Below are 18,805 nucleotides of genomic sequence, written 5' to 3' on the forward strand. Positions count from 1 at the left end.
TGTCTGCGATCCTCTTCAGTAGTGTCCCTGCTACCATCTCCTATGATTGCCAGACTCTTTTGTCCTTCCATTCGTTCACGATCCCCCAAGATGCACCGAGGACGTACCATCCTGTTTGTTTACCTGAGCGGCGCACTGGCCCGGAGCAAAACGACGGTTCCGAGCTGCGCACCTCTGGCTATGTTTATCCGGTCCTGGGAAAACGTCGGTGGAAAAGAGGTAAACGAGCAGGAATCCAGCAGAGAATAAGACTTCTCTTAAAGCGTGGTTTATCTAGTAAACATCTGCGTGATCTTCTAGCGTCTTGTCCTTTGTTTGGTAACCTGAGCGCCACTTCCGCATTCCCGCCAGGCCACGTTGCAGCGAGGTTCATCCGTCCAAGTTTTTTAAGGTCGGTTTATCCTCATTCCTCAGTGGTTTCTCCTCCTGTTCCCTCCATAAGTGGGTTTTATAAACACTGTGGATCTAACCCTGCTAATTTAAGTCCACTAACTCCAGCTGTTTCTGTAGTTTCTGATTCCTCCTCCTCACTCAGCATGGCTCTATTAAATACCCGCTCTGTTAACAATAAGTCCTTCCTGCTCAATAATCTAATTCTCTCTAAAAACCTGGATTTTCTGTTTCTGCCTGAAGTTTGGCAGCAAACATCTGATTATTCTGCTCTGATTGAACTCTGCCCGAGTGGTTATTCTTTTCTTAGCCAGCCCCGGGGTTCTGGTCGTGGTGGAGGCCTAGCTGTTGTTTTCAGAGACCATCTTCCATGTAGCTCTACAACCTCTGGTCACTTTGCTTCCTTTGAACTGCAGCTGATTAAAGTCGGGCGTAAGGACCCGTTCTACTGTGCTGTGGTCTATCGTCCACCTGGTCCAAACAGTTCTTTCCTTCAGGAGTTTAGCGACTTTCTATCCTCCACTGGGAAGCTGTCCAGACTGGTGATTGTTGGTGACTTTAACATCCACGTTGATGATCCCTCTGATCACTTTGCCATGAATTTCTCCAGCCTTAGGGACACCTTCGGCTTTACCCAGCATGTTTCTGGCCCCATACACACCAGGGGGCACACTCTAGACCTTGTTTTTACCCTGAGTCTAAATGCTGACAATGTTTGTCCTGAGGACGTTTATATTTCAGATCACCATTGCATTTTCTTTAACTTGTCAGTTTCTGCGTCCCCACCTCCTGCTCGCCGTATGGTTTGTTTGCGTTTTCTTAATGAGAGCACAGCTAGCAATTTTTCTGCTGCTTTTGATCCTCCCTGTTCTTCTGATAACGACCCAGATTCCTTAACTTCTCAGTTTAACGATGACTGCCTCTCCATTCTGGACAACATCTGTCCTGTCAGAACCAGATCAGTTCCGGCAGTGAACCCTACTCGCTGGTTTACTGACAGCCTTCAAAGCCTGAAGTGCCAGTGCAGAAAAATTGAGCGTTTGTGGAAGAAAACCCATCTCCACGTCCATCTGCTGCACCTAAAGGATCTTCTGACATCCTTTAACTCTGCAGTCAGAGACACCAGGGTTTCCTATTTCTCCAACCTGGTGTCCCAGAGCAAAGGGAACCCCAAGGTGCTGTTTAACACCATCAGCTGCATCGTCTCTCCTGCCTCTCCTACAGCCTCCATCCACTCTGTTACAGACTGTGAGAACTATCTGTCTTTGTGGACAAATTCAATAAGGTTAGATCTAGCATCTCTCCTTCAGCCTCATCTCTGCCTCTCCCGACTCCAACCAGGCCCATCATCCTAGATAGCTTTGCTCCTGTTTCTTTGCCTGAGTTAACCAAACTAGTTAACTCTATGAAGACCTCTGCATGCCCCCTCGACATCTTACCCTCATCTTTGTTTAAAAGTGCTTTTCAGTCCATCGGTCCAAGCATGCCCCTCTCTCCATAGCAGCTTCAGACCCATCTCTAAACTTCCGTTCATCTCCAAGATCTTGGAAAAGGTTGTGGCTAAACAACTCACAGCTGCTCTTGATGAACATAACATCTATGATAGCTTCCAGTCAGGTTTTCGTAGAGCTCATTCTACTGAAACAGCTCTTCTTAGGGCCTCTAATGACCTTCTGACTCACAGTGATGCAGGGGACTGTTCTGTTCTGGTCCTGCTGGACCTGACTGCAGCCTTTGACACTGTTGACCATCACCTGCTACTGGAGAGGCTAAGAGACTGGGTAGGCCTATCAGGATCTGCTCTGGAGTGGTTCTCCTCTTATCTCTCTGAGCGCTCCTTTTCTGTGGCCGCCTCCAAGTTTAGGTCCTCCACCACCTCTCTTACGGTGTCCCACAAGGTTCTGTGCTGGGGCCTCTGCTCTTCCTCCTCTATTTGCTTCCTCTTCAACACATCCTGAGCTCCTTCAAAGGAATCTCCTACCATCTTTACGCAGATTACATCCAACTGTACATCTCCTTTAAGCCCCATGAGATATCTAAGCTGCAGCTGTTACACACCTGCTTAGACTCTATCAAAACCTGGATGGCTGGGAGCTTTCTTCAGCTGAATGAAGATAAGACTGAGATCCTCATCTGTGCCCCAGACAAGCTGGTTCCCAAGGTCAGAGACTCTCTTGGTCAGCTTGCTTCTCACACCAAACCTTCTGTCAGGAATCTTGGCATGACCTTTGACTCAGCTCTCACCCTGGATTCTCATGTCAGTTCTCTTGTTCGCTCTTCCTTCTTCCATCTCAGGAACATTGCTAAGTTGAGTCCCATTCTGTCCCGCTCTGAACTTGAAACAGTTATCCACACCTTCATCTCCTCACGCTTAGACTACTGTAACTCTCTTTTCACGTGTCTGAGCAGAACCTCCCTGAACCGTCTACAGGTGGTTCAGAATGCCTGTACTCGGCTTCTGACCAAGTCCTCCAAACACACCCACATCACCCCGCTTCTCCTCCAGCTTCACTGGCTGCCAGTCAACTTCAGGGTTCATTTCAAGATCCTGGTTCTGGTCTATAGGGCCTTACATGGACAAGCACCATCAAACATTGGTGATCTCCTTAGTTCCTACACCCCCAGCAGGTCCCTGAGGTCCAGTGATCAAAGCCTACTGGTTGTGCAGCACCAGGCTAAAGACCAAAGGTGACAGATCATTTGCTGCTGTGGCCCCCAGACTCTGGACCTCTCTCCCCCTGAGCCTGAGATCAGTGGACTCGGTGGTCTCCTTCAAAAAACAGCTGAAGACTCACTTGTTCAAGCTGGCTTTTGTATGACCTTCAACCACTCTCTCTTTATTCTGCTCTCCCCACCTATTCTACCTTCCTCAGGATCCACTGATTTCCCTCTTTCCTATTCACTCTCTCTTTCTTAACATTTTTTTTAATCACAATTGTCTATTTTTGCTCATTTTAAATACATTTTTAAACATTTTCTAAATGCTTTTTTATATTTTTACATTTTTTGTTTTTGTGAAGCGCCTCGCGATTTTTATCTTGAGAGGCACTATAGAAATGATACTTTCTTCTTCTTCTTCTTCTTCCAACTGTTAATTTTTCCTGGAATCGTTCAAAGTATTTTTTTTTCGATTCCTAGTTTTGATTCCTAGAATGCCGGCGGAAGAGGAATTCGTGGCCGATCTCTGTGAAAAATAAACGTGATCTGCAAATTGTAATCAAGGCTTTTCAGAGCTGATCACACCAGCTGTCTGTGTGCAGCACCGAGTCCCCCCTCCCCCCACCCGCACGCAGCGGCCAAATATAAACAAACGCGTCTGCCGAACTTTTACTCTGTAATGTGAACTTTACCTCCTGCAGCGTAGAGGAAACTTGTTAAATACGTCAACACGGTGGATTTAATAGAAGCTTTAAAGAACAAACTCTGGACGGTGTGAGGTGAGTTTGTCTCACTGCAGAAATAAAAACACACACGGAGCGTCAGCAATCAGACGCAGCCAGCTACATTTAATTCAATTCAATTCCATTCAAAAATACTTTATAAATCCCAGAGGGAAATTGATTGCTGTAGTAGCTCAGAATAATAATAACAATAATCAAGTCATCAAAGATTTGATGGGTGTGTCCGAATCCATGGGAAGGATGCTTATGAGTATGGGTCCTCGCCGGTCTAGCAAGGCCGGGTCCTTGCTAGACCGCTAAGACCGGAACCCAGCGGCTCTGAATTCGGACAGTCTAGCCTTCACCTCTACGGTGACCCGTAGGTCCCGTCACAGCCGTGGCGGCAGCTACACGCAAAGGAAAAATGCTAAAGCTAGCGAAAATCGAGCAGGAATATTAAGGAGCTACAGCAGCTTCACGTCCATCAGCTGAGTTTGTTCACAACCGTTTTCAGGTAAAGTAACTTTGTTTATTCTAGAAGCTTTCAGGACTTACATGTTAACTTTAGATGGTTTCATGTATGTTTTAAGCTACAGAATGAACTTGTTAAACGTACACAACACATTTCTACAGAGTATTATCATGTAGTTAATAATTATAAACCAAATGCATTATAAATGTTGAATGCAGCAGGATGTTTTCTAATTTTATTTGGACGTTAGAATTTCTTATTTAGCATCAAATGAGGATAAAACATTGTAAAAAACAGGCTTTTTAATAAAATAGCATTGAAGTGTTTTCAGTGTACATTTGTTTATTCAACTTAAGCCTAATAATGAATAGATCTGTCTTAAAAATGTAAATTCTCTGTAGTTTTCCCTGCTGCTTTTCTTTAAACTGAACAGAACCAGTGTACTGCAGGTTATGTTTTGTTTTACATTTTTCAATAAAAAAAAACTTTTTTTAATCTATTACAGGTCAGCATGCACTGTGCTGCACATCTGCCTCTGTGCTGGTGAAGTTGTGTGTCTGGAGGATGAGCCTGAGGAAGATGTGTGTGGAGGAGGTCAGTGGTGCTCTCTCCTGCAGGAGGTACCAGCAGACCACCACTATTGTTAACAGGCAAGTCATTTATGGAAGAACCTCTATTAAAAACAACACTGTGGTTTTATTTGCTGAAGAGTCACAATTGTTATACCGGTGGATCCATAAACCATCTCCTCTCATATTTCTGAATACATCTTAGAGATGTAACAGCCGTCGTCTGAGCCAGCCCAGCAGTCCCTGTAGATGGACGATGGAGTGGACAGTGAGAGGAAGCGTCCCAAAGCTCTCTCTGCAGACCGATGATGTTCCTCTTGCCAGAAAAGTCCAGCCACGGGTCTGCTCCAGCCCTCCATCCACGTCTGGATCCTCCTGCAGCAGATCCAGCTGCACTGTTAAAGACTTCCTGCTCACTCAGTTTAAATAAATGATCCAGGAAGAGTCACTCAGGTTAATCCTGCTTTAACCGTGCATAACTGGTCCATACTGGTTTTGATCTGTAAATAAGTGTAACGTATTATAAATAATCTTGTCTCCTTACCATCTTTTCATTTTCTGTTCATGTAACATGTTCAAAAGCATCTGTAATAATAAAACTGGTGATAAAATCAATGATCAGAGTTATCAGTTAGTATTTGTTTTAATAAATGTGTTCAAATATCAAACAAACAGCTAATTAACATTAACATGATGACAGTAGAAGGCCTCTCTCCCAGGATGACCAAAAGGTAAAGCCTCTCCTGACCCTGGACACCTGCAGTCCTACAGAGAAAATCAGAGACCACAGGTGACAAAAATGCAATAAACACATTTTTACATTTATCCACATGAGAAGATAAAAATTATATTTTTCACACAAGCTATTTTTACTTTATTATAACGTGTCAGCTGTGTAAATCCCTGAATGTAAAACTACTTTTCACAGCAGAACTACTGTGGTTGTGTGTGTAAACAGCTTCACTCTTCACCTCTAAGCTTAATAAAAATGCTTCTTTGCTCCGTCGTCCTTAAAACAAATGACAAGTTTAATTCGCCACACACACACACACACACACCAAAAGGAATAACTGGGACCCGTGAAACAAACTCATTTTTGCTGATTTCTGCCTAAAATGTAATTTAAAAAAACAAATATACAAACGAAAAATGTCTATAAACAGAACCACTTTCAGCTTAGTTTTCTACCGCTATTTTTTTTAACAAAGCCTGCTGGGATCAAGCTAGTTTACGGTGGGTTTTTCCTATTACACATTCAAGCTAGTTTTCGGTGGGGCATGTTTTAGCCTTAAATTACATGAAAAAAACAATTTGCAGTATTAGATCTTATATAAAAAACAAACCAAAAATGCCCAAACACGTATTTTATTTTTTTGACCGCTATTTCTTTTAAAAACTTACATTTTAAGCTGTACTGCTCTCCCACTCCGTCCGCCATTGTTGTGAGTGTCGAGTCCAGCAACCGGCGCGCAACGCATGCTGGGATACCCTTGCTCCTGTGAGGATCCATCAGACCCATCCTCGAAATGTGGGTGGAGCGAGGACGCATTTGAGGACGCGAGAATGAGTATTCTTGGAATTCGGACAGTACTCGTCGCTGCGCTGTGACGTCATGGACCTCAAAATGCGCTCTTACAAGCATCCTTCCTCTGGATTCGGACACACCCATTGTATATTACAATGGCTGTTGGCTAGTTTCACTTCCTGTTCTGACTGAAGGCTGCTGCAGCATGGAGGTGTGGTTCTCAGTCATCCTGGACATGATCATCCTGAGAGTTTTAGCTGAAAACAGCTGGACGTTTCTGGATATGTTGGAGTCATTTAGCCTCTCATCCCAGAGGCTTCTTCCAGACTTTGGTTGTGGTCAGAAACAAACACACTAGGACCCGTGGTTAGCTGGCTCATTTAAAACATGGAATGTCTTGAAAGAATCGGAATCGGGAATCGATAGGAACCGGAATCGAAACGAGGAATTGGAATCAGAATCGTTCAAAATAAAATGATGCCCAACCCTACAGTAGACACCCACTCATGCTCCCCATACACACCCTATGCACTCTGGTCCCGGTACCACTAAACAAAGCGTGCAACCATCACTGGTTCCCAGAGTTAGCCCCTTTCTGCTGGGGTGATGATGAGCAGGCTCCCCTGCTCAACGCTGAGCAAAGTAACCCATGTTGAATTTTCCTACAATAAATTCAGTCTAAAAAAATCCCTAATATTGTCTGGCTGAAAGTATTGTGATATATCGTACCGTCTTCCCTGTATCGTGATACATATCGTATCCTCATAATTTCACCAGTACACCTCCCTATATTTACCAGGAATGTGAGTCAAAAAAAAAAAAAAACAATAACTTCAAGGATATGTTGGCCAGCACTTCATGGGATAAGTTATATGAAGAGGACAATGCTGTTCATAGAAGTCTTTATTGTTTTGATGAATGTGTCCCTTTGTTTTTATCTAACAAGCAGTTTAATCAAGCATTTTTTAGGCCATGGTGCACAACTGACCTGAGGAAGCTGCTTTAAAAACAACATATGTCAAAAAGTACATTTTGAATCTGACTCTAATTAATCATGCTTTTTCTAAATCATTGAGAAATAAATATACAAATTATGTTAAATCTGCAAAAATATATTTCAGTAAGGAATTCATTAAATACTCTGGTACTATAAAATCTTCATGAAAATAAATAAATCAGGTGCTTCAGAAAGATAAAACTCCCTCTATCTACCTTCAGTATTAGTAGACAATGACTAATCCATTTCCTATAGCTGAACATTTCAATGACTTTTTTGTAGGTCTTGGCCAAAAATAAGCTGATGAATTTGCAGATTGTAATGCTAATCCTCTAGTTAAACAAAGGTTAATTTTCCACTATATCTTCATGCCTCAAGAACATGTCAAAAAAAAGAAAAAACACATTTTTCATTGGAGTGGGTCTTTAAATGTAAAAAATATTCTATTTCATTATATTTAGTGGGAAAATGTCTTACAATAAAAATATAAATCAAATAAAAATCTAATCTACTGAGTTACTCCAAGTATCATGAACAAAATTACTTGGGATTCAAAATGATGAGAGGCTGACTCAGAAATGTCGACTATATAAGTAATAAGATCTGTAAGTCTATCGGCATAATAAGGAACGTTAGCCATTTTGTTTCCACGAAGTTGTCTTCTTATGTTATATATAGCCTTGTGTATCCATATCTCTCTTACTGCAGTATGATTTGGGGTAGTACTTTTTCCACTAATCTCAATAAGATTTTCCTTCTCCAGAAACGCTTCATCAGAATAGCAACTAGATCAGAAGCGAAAGCATCTTCAGCCCTTGTCTTTCAGAGACTAAAAATCTGGACTATTTATCAAGGGAACATATTTGAAATATGTCCATTCATCCATTCATTTTCAGCTGCTCATCCGGAGTCGGGTTGCGGGAGCAGCAGCCTAAGCCGAAAGGCCCAGACATCCCTCTCCCAAGCTACTTGGGCCAGCTCCTCCAGGGGAATCCTAAGGTGTTCCCTGGCCAGCTGAGAGACATAGTGCCTCCAGTTTGTCTTTGGTCTTTCCTTGGGTCTCCTCCCAGTTTGACGTGCCCAGAAAACCTCACCAAGGAGGCGTCCAGGTTCTCAAATATGTGTCTTCATTTATAAAATCTTAACTGATGGACAAATAACCAACAGTTTAGTATGTATTTGTTTTTTTTTTAATATAAATTAATTTATTCACTCACATAGTACGAGACCGTCAATGGATCTTCTTCCCCCAAAATATCTCTCGTCTAGGTCGAATCCCTGTCCGTTTCAGGAGTGCAATAGCATGGAATCGTTTTTGCTATTTGATAAGCCAGTGTTCTACAGTTGATACTTTAAAACAAAAAAAAATTACATTTACTTTGATTAAAGGAGGGCATTATTGTTCATTATTTACCAAATTTCTAGACTCTCTTTTATTATTGTGTAGGGTTAGCCTACGTATGTATTTTGGGGTTTTAATTATAATCAATAAGATTTGATGATTCCATATAACTATAGAATATCAACCTGATTGATCCTTGAATATTTAACCAGAAGAATTAAGATTCTTTGTTTATTCAGGGACCGTAAGTACACTTCGTATTAATTTAGACAAAGTCAAGTTTATAAAAAGTAAGAAATTAATTTTCTAAACAAATTATAAAACAGGACAACCATGAAAGAACGATGTGTGTTGGAGTGTGTGTTGTAGTGTGTTGTGTGCTGATAGAATGTGACGTTTATAAGAACCCTCATATCTGGAAGAAACGGAGTTCTGAGTGTGATTGAATTTGGTCTGCTATAAACTAGAAGTGATGGTTTATAAAACAGCATCAGATGCAATCTGTCGCGCCTACAGTGGGGCAAAAAAGTATTTAGTCAGCCACCGATTGTGCAAGTTCTCCCACTTAAAATGATGACAGAGGTCAGTAATTTACATCATAGGTACACTTCAACTGTGAGAGACAGAATGTGAAAAAAAATCCATGAATTCACATGGCAGGATTTTTAAAGAATTTATTTGTGACTCAGGGTGGAAAATAAGTATTTGGTCACTTCAAACAAGGAAAATCTCTGGCTCTCACAGACCTGTAACGTCTTCTTCAAGAAGCTTTTCTGTCCTCCACTCGTTACCTGCATTAATGGCACCTGTTTGAACTCATTATCTGTATAAAAGACACCTGTCCACAGCCTCAAACAGTCAGACTCCAAACTCCACTATAGCCAAGACCAAAGAGCTTTCGAAGGACACCAGGAAAAGAATTGTAGACCTGCACCAGACTGGGAAGAGTGAATCTACAATAGGCAAGCAGCTTGGTGTGAAAAAATCAACTGTGGGAGCAATTATCAGGAAATGGAAGACATACAAGACCACTGATAATCTCCCTCGATCTGGGGCTCCACGCAAGATCTCATCCCGTGGGGTCAAAATGATCATGAGAACGGTGAGCAAGAATCCCAGAACCACACGGGGGGACCTGGTGAAAGACCTGCAGAGAGGTGGGACCACAGTAACAAAGGTCACCATCAGTAACACACTACAACGGCAGGGAATCAAATCCTGCAGTGCCAGACGTGTTCCGTTGCTGAAGCCAGTGCATGTCCAGGCCCGTCTGAAGTTTGCCAGAGAGCACATGGCTGATAAAGCAGAGGATTGGGAGAATGTCTTGTGGTCAGATGAAACCAAAGTAGAACTTTTTGGTATAAACTCAACTCGTCGTGTTTGGAGGAAGAAGAATACTGAGTTGCATTCCAAGAACACCATACCTACTGTGAAGCATGGGGGTGGGAACATCATGCTTTGGGGCTGTTTTTCTGCTAAGGGGACAGAACGACTGATCCGTGTTAAGGACAGAATGAATGGGGCTGTGTATCATGAGATTCTGAGCTAAAGCCTCCTTCCATCAGTGAGAGCTTTGAAGATGAAACGTGGCTGGGTCTTCCAATGCGACAATGATCCCAAACACACCGCCCGGGCAACAAAGGAGTGGCTCCGTAAGAAGCATTTGAAAGTCCTGGAGTGGCCTAGCCAGTCTCCAGACCTCAACCCCATAGAAAATCTGTGGAGGGAGTTGAAAGTCCGTGTTGCTCGGCGACAGCCCCAAAACATCACTGCTCTCGAGAAGATCTGCATGGAGGAATGGGCCAAAATACCAGCTACTGTGTGTGCAAACCTGGTAAAGACCTATAGTAATCGTTTGACCTCTGTTATTGCCAACAAAGGTTATGTTACAAAGTATTGAGCTGAATTTTTGTTATTGACCAAATACTTATTTTCCACCCTGATTTACAAATAAATTCTTTAAAAATCCTGCCATGTGAATTCATGGATTTTTTTTTCACATTCTGTCTCTCACAGTTGAAGTGTACCTTTGATGAAAATTACTGACCTCTCATCATTTTAAGTGGGAGAACTTGCACAATCGGTGGCTGACTAAATACTTTTTTGTCCCACTGTACGTACCCTTTATTGGAAGACCCCCGTTGTAGATCCGGAATGTCAGGAAGCCTGTGGACCCCAAGGCACCGAAGTCCGTAGGAGAAACCGCAGCACCACTAGACCGGTCTCGAGTTGTCTCCAGGTCACAGCAGGTAGTTGTTTATGTCTAAGGAAGGACTCTTAAGGAGTTGAAGCGGTGTCAGCTTTGTTCTGAAGGAGCCGTTTGCTGTGTCAGCTTTAGCGTGCAACAGGTTTTGACGGCTTGTCAAAAGATGCAGTGGTTCAACGAGTTTTACTACGGGTTAGCCGGTCCGAATCTCTGCTCAAACTGAATCACCTCGGGGCAGGAATTCTAGTTTTATTAAATCCTATGTTATGATTTACTGACAAATCAGAATTTGACATGTTAAGAAGGTTTTACCAACAAACCCCAGAAACCACACCTTCCTCAGATAAAAGATGCTCTGATTTTGTGGATAAAGAAATCTCTATGTGCATGCAATTACTTTAACTTTGCATCATGGAGATCTGGGTGAGTGTGTGCTTGTCCAGTCACGTACAATGATTAAATATATGGGTCATTGCGAGAACACATTACTTTCATCCATATTAATTTAAGCACAGATTAATCCAAACATTTCATTTAACACCTTGTCCATTCATTATATGATTACTTAACTCATATTGTTCATTTCGTTATATGATTTCATTATAAAAGTTCATCTTTTGTTCTGTGAAGCAAGGAATAGATAAGACCACAACTCGGCAGAGAGTCCTTGAGGAAGGAGCATGATGATGGCAATCTAAGTGTCAACACGCACTGTAGAATCTTTCTTGCAGCTCGGAAAATTAGAAGACGCACATAGGCAGATTAATGTCTGAAGATGACCCGTCTCTGAAAAGGCCAAAATATAGATGAAAACTGACCATTTCTGGATGCTACAATTGTCTTAATTTTCTGTAATCAATGAATTTATGATTTTAATGTCAATGTTTTTGGTAGAGCCTTCAGATAAGCCTCACTGGCTTTTGCCTCCTCCAGCACTGTAATTTTAATCGTTTAATACTGTTTATTGTATCACTTTTTTTCTATTGTGTAAATAAAATAAATAAATAAATATCAAATAAACAATTGGAACAAGGTAAAAAAAAACTGAACAAGGCTTTATATGATCCATAGAAATACAACACACAAACACAAACACACACACACACACACACACACACACACACACACACAATTTTAATCATCAGTTCTAGGGTTCGTAAGTCATCTAATAACTGCTCCGGCTCAGTTCTGAGCTGCTCTCCCTACAACCTCTTCCTACAGATCAATAACACTAGTAGCTTTTGCTGTGCCACAGAGGGCGCTGGGATGACACCCTGATCTAATTCCCAGCCCATAAATGATTCATCACCACCAGGTACACAGAGTCAGAGCAGTCAGAGATGAAGGGACAGCTCTGACCTTTTCCTGCTGCAAACAGATACATCCTCTTATTAGGCCCGAGCAGTGAAGCTGCGAAGGCCTATTGTATCTGCTCCGTTTATTATTATTTTTTTTTTCTTTCTTTCTTTCTTTTTTTTTCTTCCGCGTCTTTGGATGGCCTTTAGGGGGTCTTAGCATATCCAAAAAGTCACCAAATTCTGGCCCAATATAGAAAGTGCGTGAAATTTACGTATTTCACTGGCAACGTGAAAGTTGGTAAAAAAATGTTTCAACAGCGCCCCCTGGAAAATTAAAAATACCCCTCCGCTTTGACCTTTTTTCATAGTAGAGTGATGAAATTTGGTACACTTGTAGAACTCAACAATACGCACAGAAAAGCCTCTTGCACCCATGGTCAATATCAAACAGGAAGTCGGCCATTTTGGACTAAAGTGGCCATTTTGACCCCGTTTTGGCCATTTCTAGGGTCTATATTTGGTTTAACAGTTTGGTCATTTTTCGCACGATCGTCTCAAAAATAGTGTGCGATCGAACAGAAGCGATGGACGATTAAAATGAGACAATAAAATTGACTTTTCGTAAATACTGAAGGGGCGGGACCAGGCCTCAAAGTTCGAGCACTCGCCAAAAAAATTCAAATTGCTATAGATTCATAAATGAAAGAATTACAGTTAAAGAAATGTTCTAAGGACAATCGTCGTCGTCCTCCGAAGACAAATGAATGGTCGATTGATGATGTCACATAAGCCCCGCCCCCTCAGGACTTAAAAGGTCAAGATTTACTGGGAAATTTTCCAAAATTCGCCCTTTCCAATAATCACCCCAAATTTGTAGCGGGTAACTGAAGACAAGTTGGGGTTGCTTGGCGTCACTTTATGGGAATTTTCTCCAGAAGGCGGGGCTGTGGCGGCGCGGCGAAGTCAGGCGTACCGCTTAGGCCTTACGTTTGCCTCCCATTTCGTCATTTCTAGAGATATCGCCACAAAACCTCTTGGGAGTGATCCTAGTTCAGCCCCCCACAAAATGTGATGTGAACATCCGGTGGGCGTGGCCTATTTTCTGAAATAGCGCCCCCTAGGACCATTAAAACTGTCAGCCCCAAGTCATGCTTTGACTGAGGATTATGAAATTTGGCATACTAATGTGGTGTCTCAGGACCTACAAAAAAGTCTCTTGGAGCCAAGTGCAAAGTCGCACAGGAAGTCGGCCATTTTGGTCCAAGTACTCGATTTAGTGGTTTTCGCACACGTTGTTTGGAGAGTGATGCTCCATTGCCCTTTTCACCAATCGCCTTCAAACTTCTGCTATAGACTCTTAAGACATAAAGGAAAAAATTCAACCGTCGGATTTTAAATAAGTATAAAGGTGTGGGCGTGGCTAAGCCTCAAACTTTGACCTGTCACCACGCCACTCTTTTTTTCACAGCTACCTATTGGACTCCTTTTACCCAATCGCCAGCAATCTCTGGCGAATAGCAGCTGACAAGTTGAGGTCACTTAGTCTCCAGTACTGGCAGGTTTTGAAAAAAGGCGGGGCTTTGGGAGCATGGCAAAATTCACCATCACGCCATGGCAATACGTTTGCCTCTCATTTCTTCAATTATCGTGCCATCACCACAAAATGTCTGGTGAGTGATCCTAGTCTGACCCCCAATAGATTTGGACAGCTGTAGTTTGTGGGCGTGGCCTATTTTCTGAAATGGCGCCCTCTAGGACCATTAAAACTGTCAGCCCCTAGCCATGCTTTGACTGAGGAGTACGAAATCTGGTACACTAATGTGGTGTCTCCGGTCCTACAAAAAAGTCTCTTGGAGCCAAGTGCAAAGTCGCACAGGAAGTCGGCCATTTTGGTCCAAGTAGTCGATTTAGTGGTTTTCGCACACGTTGTTTGGAGAGTGTTACACCATTGCCCTTTTCACCAATCACCTTCAAACCTCTGCTATAGACTCTTAAGACAAAGGGGAAAAAATTCAACCTACGGATTTTAAATAAGTATAAAGGTGTGGGCGTGGCTAAGCCTCAAACTTTGACCTGTCGCCACGCCACTCTTTTTTTCACAGCTCCCTATTGGACTCCTTTTAACCAATCACCAGCAATCACTGGCAAATAGCAGCAGACAAGTTGAGGTCACTTGGTCTATAGTACTGGCAGGTTTCGAATAAAGGCGGGGCTTTGGGAGCATGGCGAAATTCGCCATCACGCCATGGAAATACGTTTGTCTCTCATTTCTTCAATCATTGTGACATCGCCACACAATTTCTGATGAGTGATCCTACTCTGACCCCTAATAGAATTGGACAGCTGAAGTTTGTGGGCGTGGCCTATTTTCTGAAATAGCGCCCCCTAGGACCATTAAAACTGTCAGCCCCAAGCCGTGCTTTGACTGAGGATCACGAAATTTGGCACACTAATGTAGTGTCTCAGGACCTACAAAAAAGTCTCTTGGAGCCAAGCGCAATGTCGCACAGGAGGTCGGCCATTTTGGTCCAAGTACTCGATTTAGTGGTTTTCGCACACGTTATTAGGAGAATGATGTCTCGTCGCCCTTTCCACCGATCACCTTCAAACTCTTGCTATATACTCTTAAGACCTTAAGACATAGAGGAAAAGATTCAACCGTCGGATTTTAAATAAGTATAAAGGTGTGGGCGTGGCTAAGCCTCAAACTTTGACCAGTCGCCATTACGTTACTTGACTCAATAACTCCCTTGTGCATGATCAGATCAATTTCAAACTTTGTCCGTGTGATCACTGACCACATCTGAAGACAGTGACAATGTGGACAGCTGACATCACCTAAGCCCCGCCCCCTGACTACAGGAAGTCTTCTGTTTTATGGTGAAATTCCCATATTTGTCCCCTCTAATTTAGTCAACATAACACTAAGGTCATGCACTGTCTTCATGATGTTGTAATGACTATTCAGATCTGATAGCTTTTCAGAAAGGGAGGAGCTTTGATGCCATGGCGATTTATGGCGTGACGCTGTGACCTTACGTTTGACTGTAACTTCCACAAACAGCCTCCGATTTGCCAGGGACTGAACATCACATCACCAGTGTGGTAAAGATAGAGTATCTCCTAGTGGTGAGACGTGTAATGCTGGGCTCAGAGGGGATGCTGAATCAGGGTGAGGTGTGTACGAGGAGGCCGTTCACGGTTTCTGGTGTCGGGGTGGTTGACTTTCTGTTCTGCCAGACGTGCCCTGGTACCCCCGGCTGCCAGCCAGGATGGACAAGCGCGGAGCTGGGTTTGGAGAGCGTCGGGGATGGAGCGGAGGGGGTGCGGAAGGAGGGCGAGCAGCTTCGCTGCGAGGGCCGAACGACGCTGCTTGCAGCTTTAATTTCAATCTGTTCTCTTACATTTGCCTGGCATCTCCGAAAACTCAAATCACAGGTGATTCTCATCTCTAATGATCCCTTTAACTTTCCTTCTCAATCTGTCTCTATGTGTGTCCCCAGAACATGACTTGAAGATGAGCTGTCCTCAAACTAAGTCAGAAGAGAAGGATTGTCCTCACCCAGAGGAATTGGAGTGTAAAATCTGTTACCAGCGCTACAATGCACACAACCGGAAGCCTAAGATCCTGGACTGCTTACACAGAGTCTGTGCCCGCTGCCTCGTTAAGATCCTGGACATTGTTGATGGAGCAAGCTGCATCCTGTGTCCCTTTTGCCGACACCAGACTGAAATTACAGAGTACCAAGTCTCTGCTTTGCCTGATGATGTTAACATCATGTCCTGTTTGACTATGCGGGACAAATCTTGTAGCTTTGACCAGAACAGGGAGGTGGTCCTAACCCCAAAGAGTCTCTCCTCCACCAGCCCATCTCATGACTCCTCCAACTGCTTGGTTATCACTATAATGGAGGTTCAGAGGGACTCGCAGCCCTCTCAAAGCCAGAATGGCAGCTCTGAAATCTATGCTGAGCACAGCCTGGACTCTGTATCAATAGGCTCCAATGGACCAGCTAATCATGATACCCTGTCCAAGTTCTGTAACCACGTCCCACGCATCTTGGTCTGGTTGCTGGGTTTCTTATATTTTGGTTCGCTGCCTCTAGGAATCTACTTGCTAGTGATCCAGAGAGTGACTCTAGGAATTGTGTGTGTTAGCTTAGTGCCGTCAAGCCTGACAGTTTGTTTAGTGTATGGGTTTTGCCAGTGCTTGTGTCAGGGCATGTGTGACTGCTTCGCCAGAGGCTGATGGGATAAAAACTGGTGGTCCAATGGATGAGAATGAAGACTACTTAAGAACACAGGAAGCTAGAAGGCTCTGTGAATAAATAAAAGCCTTAAGTTGAGTACGATATCCTCCTCTGCAAAGGCTTAGTAACAAGCCTTAAAGGCAGCTGTCTTCATGTAAATACAAAGCTGGTGAGACAATATAAAAGACTATCTTCAAAAATGTGCTGTGCTTTTTATATGCCTACAACTGCAACTGAGACACCAGCTTAGACCATGAGGAACAGAGCCAGTGGTGGCCTACAGTATACCAACAATTACGTGATGTGTCTGTTTAATTGTTCTGTATTGTGCATTTGACCTGGTCCACAGCATTTAGGAGAAGAACCATTATTTCACATTTAGGAAGGAGAGTCCAAACCATTGTCCAAGTCCTTATTCATTAACTTTGTATACCAAAATAGGTCCTGAATGCAAATATTTTATGTAAGAGACTTACACCCTCTCCTATCAGGTGCACATAATGGTAGGACATAAACAAGAGATTTTGGCTTCAATTCACAAAACTACAATAAATATAAGTTGATGATGGACAAACATTTATTTTAAAACATTTCTAAACTAATAAACAAATGACATTGGCACTCATATAATCAGCCATAGGAACAATATGTATGATATTAAAAACTAATCAAAGTGGTGATGTTAAAAATTTGGTTACAGAATGAACATTAAAGGAAAAAGTTGTGGCTTTTATGATTTGAAGCGTTTTGGCTATAACAAAACCTTTCAAACACTGCTCATTAGGCTGAGTAACTGATGGTGTGGCAAACTTGGCTTTCCAACTTCTGTTATTTATTAATGGTACAGCAGGAGCTCAGGAGGAAGAGTGGCTTGTCCAGTAATCGAAAGGTTGCAAGCTTGTTCCCGACTCCCACCAGAGAATTCTGCTGTTGTGTCTTGGGCAAGACACTTGCCTGCTGGTGGTGCTCGGAGGGACTGATGATACCAGTGTTTGGCAGGCCAAACACTGGCATCACTCTGTCCGTGCACCCCAGGGTAGCTGTGGCTACATCGTAGCTCATCATCACCAGCGTGTGAATATGTGTGTGAATGGGTGAATGACTGATTGTGTTGTGAAGCGCCTTGGGGGGGTGGTAGAGCCCTAAGAAGGCGCTATACAAATACAGGCCATTTAGCATTAATCCACACAAGAGTTTTCCATGGGCAGAAAAATAATTTTAATATACATTTCCATCCATCCATCCATTTCCACCCGCCAATCTGGGGTTGGGTCGCGGGGGCAGTAGCCTAAGCAGAGAGGCCCAGAATTCCCTTTCCCCAGCCCTACCAACTGCTTATTTCAGCTGTTTGTATCCACAAGCTCATTCTTTCAATCACTACCAAAGGCTCTTGACCATTAGCCTGGTAAGCCATCCTATATATGATTTGCTTCTGCATTCTAGGCTACATGACCTAGGGAGGGTACTGAGGGTAGGAATGTGGATCGACCAATAAATTGAAAGCTTCACCTTCCAACTCAACTCTCTCTTTACTGTGACAGACCGGTACAACGCCCGCATCACTGCAGATGCAGCAACAATCCGCCTGTCGATCTCGTGTTCCATCATTCCCTTACTCGCGAACAAGACCCCGTGATACTCCTCCACTTGGGGCAGGACCTCATCCCTGATCTGGAGAAGGCATTCTGCCCCTTTCTGACTCAAGAGCATGGTCTTAGATTTAGAGGCGCTGATCCTCAACCCAGCTGTTTCACACTCAGCTGCAAACCTCTCCAGTGAAAACTGAAGATCTTACTCTAATATGTTTATGTTTATTTATTTGGCAGATGCTTTTATCCAAAGCGGCTTACAATTTATAACCTATAGGGCATGTTGTGATCTGTGGGGGAAACCGGAGTACCCGGAGGAAACCCACGCATGCATGGGGAGAACACGCAACTCCATGCAGAAAGGCCGCAGCCGAGTTTCGAACCTTCAACCTTCGTGCAGTGAGGCAACAGTGCTAACAACTGTGCCACCATGCAGCCAACAAAACCACATCATCTGCAAAAAGCAGAGACCTGATGTTTATGTTTATGTATTTATCAGACGCTTTTGTCCAAAGGGACTTACAAGTGATAATGAAGCCAGCAGGTTGCCCTTGAGGCTAACAACAAACACTAATCATTCAACCTTAGCTGGCAACTTTTCTGTTGTCACATCATTCTCCGATATCCTCTAGCAATCACTTAAAAACCTTTAGAGCACAATTTTGATGACAGAGGAACCTGAAATGATATTAAAAAAATCATATTTTGCCAATTTGGTGAAAGAAAAAGGTTGGGAAAGCACATTTTGAGTATTTTATTTTGTGTGTTTTAGTTTTCTAATGTTTGG

General features: G+C 43.0%; 2 protein-coding genes across 5 annotated transcripts in view; one reads left to right on the forward strand and one right to left on the reverse strand.

The window, feature by feature from the left end:
• Nucleotides 1-17,326, forward strand: part of zgc:165481 (E3 ubiquitin-protein ligase RNF182) — a 34,543-nt gene extending 17,217 nt beyond the window's left edge. The window contains exon 2 of the mRNA XM_015953934.3: nt 15,683-17,326. Within this exon, the coding sequence (XP_015809420.3) occupies nt 15,683-16,428 (746 nt within the window). The 3' untranslated portion in view covers nt 16,429-17,326. The remainder of the gene's footprint in view (nt 1-15,682) is intronic.
• The window catches only part of cep89 (centrosomal protein 89), a 110,510-nt gene that overhangs the window by 40,656 nt on the left and 51,049 nt on the right, over nt 1-18,805 (reverse strand). Inside the window, exon 17 of one of the 4 annotated variants that reach the window (XM_054732567.2) lies at nt 4,919-5,186. The exons of the other annotated variants lie outside the window; for them this stretch is intronic. Within the exon in view, the coding sequence (XP_054588542.2) occupies nt 5,013-5,186 (174 nt within the window). The 3' untranslated portion in view covers nt 4,919-5,012. Of the gene's footprint in view, nt 1-4,918; nt 5,187-18,805 lie in introns of those variants that run through there. 4 annotated transcript variants of the gene reach the window in all.

The sequence above is a fragment of the Nothobranchius furzeri genome, chromosome 9 (genome assembly GCF_043380555.1).
Source record: "Nothobranchius furzeri strain GRZ-AD chromosome 9, NfurGRZ-RIMD1, whole genome shotgun sequence".
Taxonomy (NCBI): domain Eukaryota; kingdom Metazoa; phylum Chordata; class Actinopteri; order Cyprinodontiformes; family Nothobranchiidae; genus Nothobranchius; species Nothobranchius furzeri.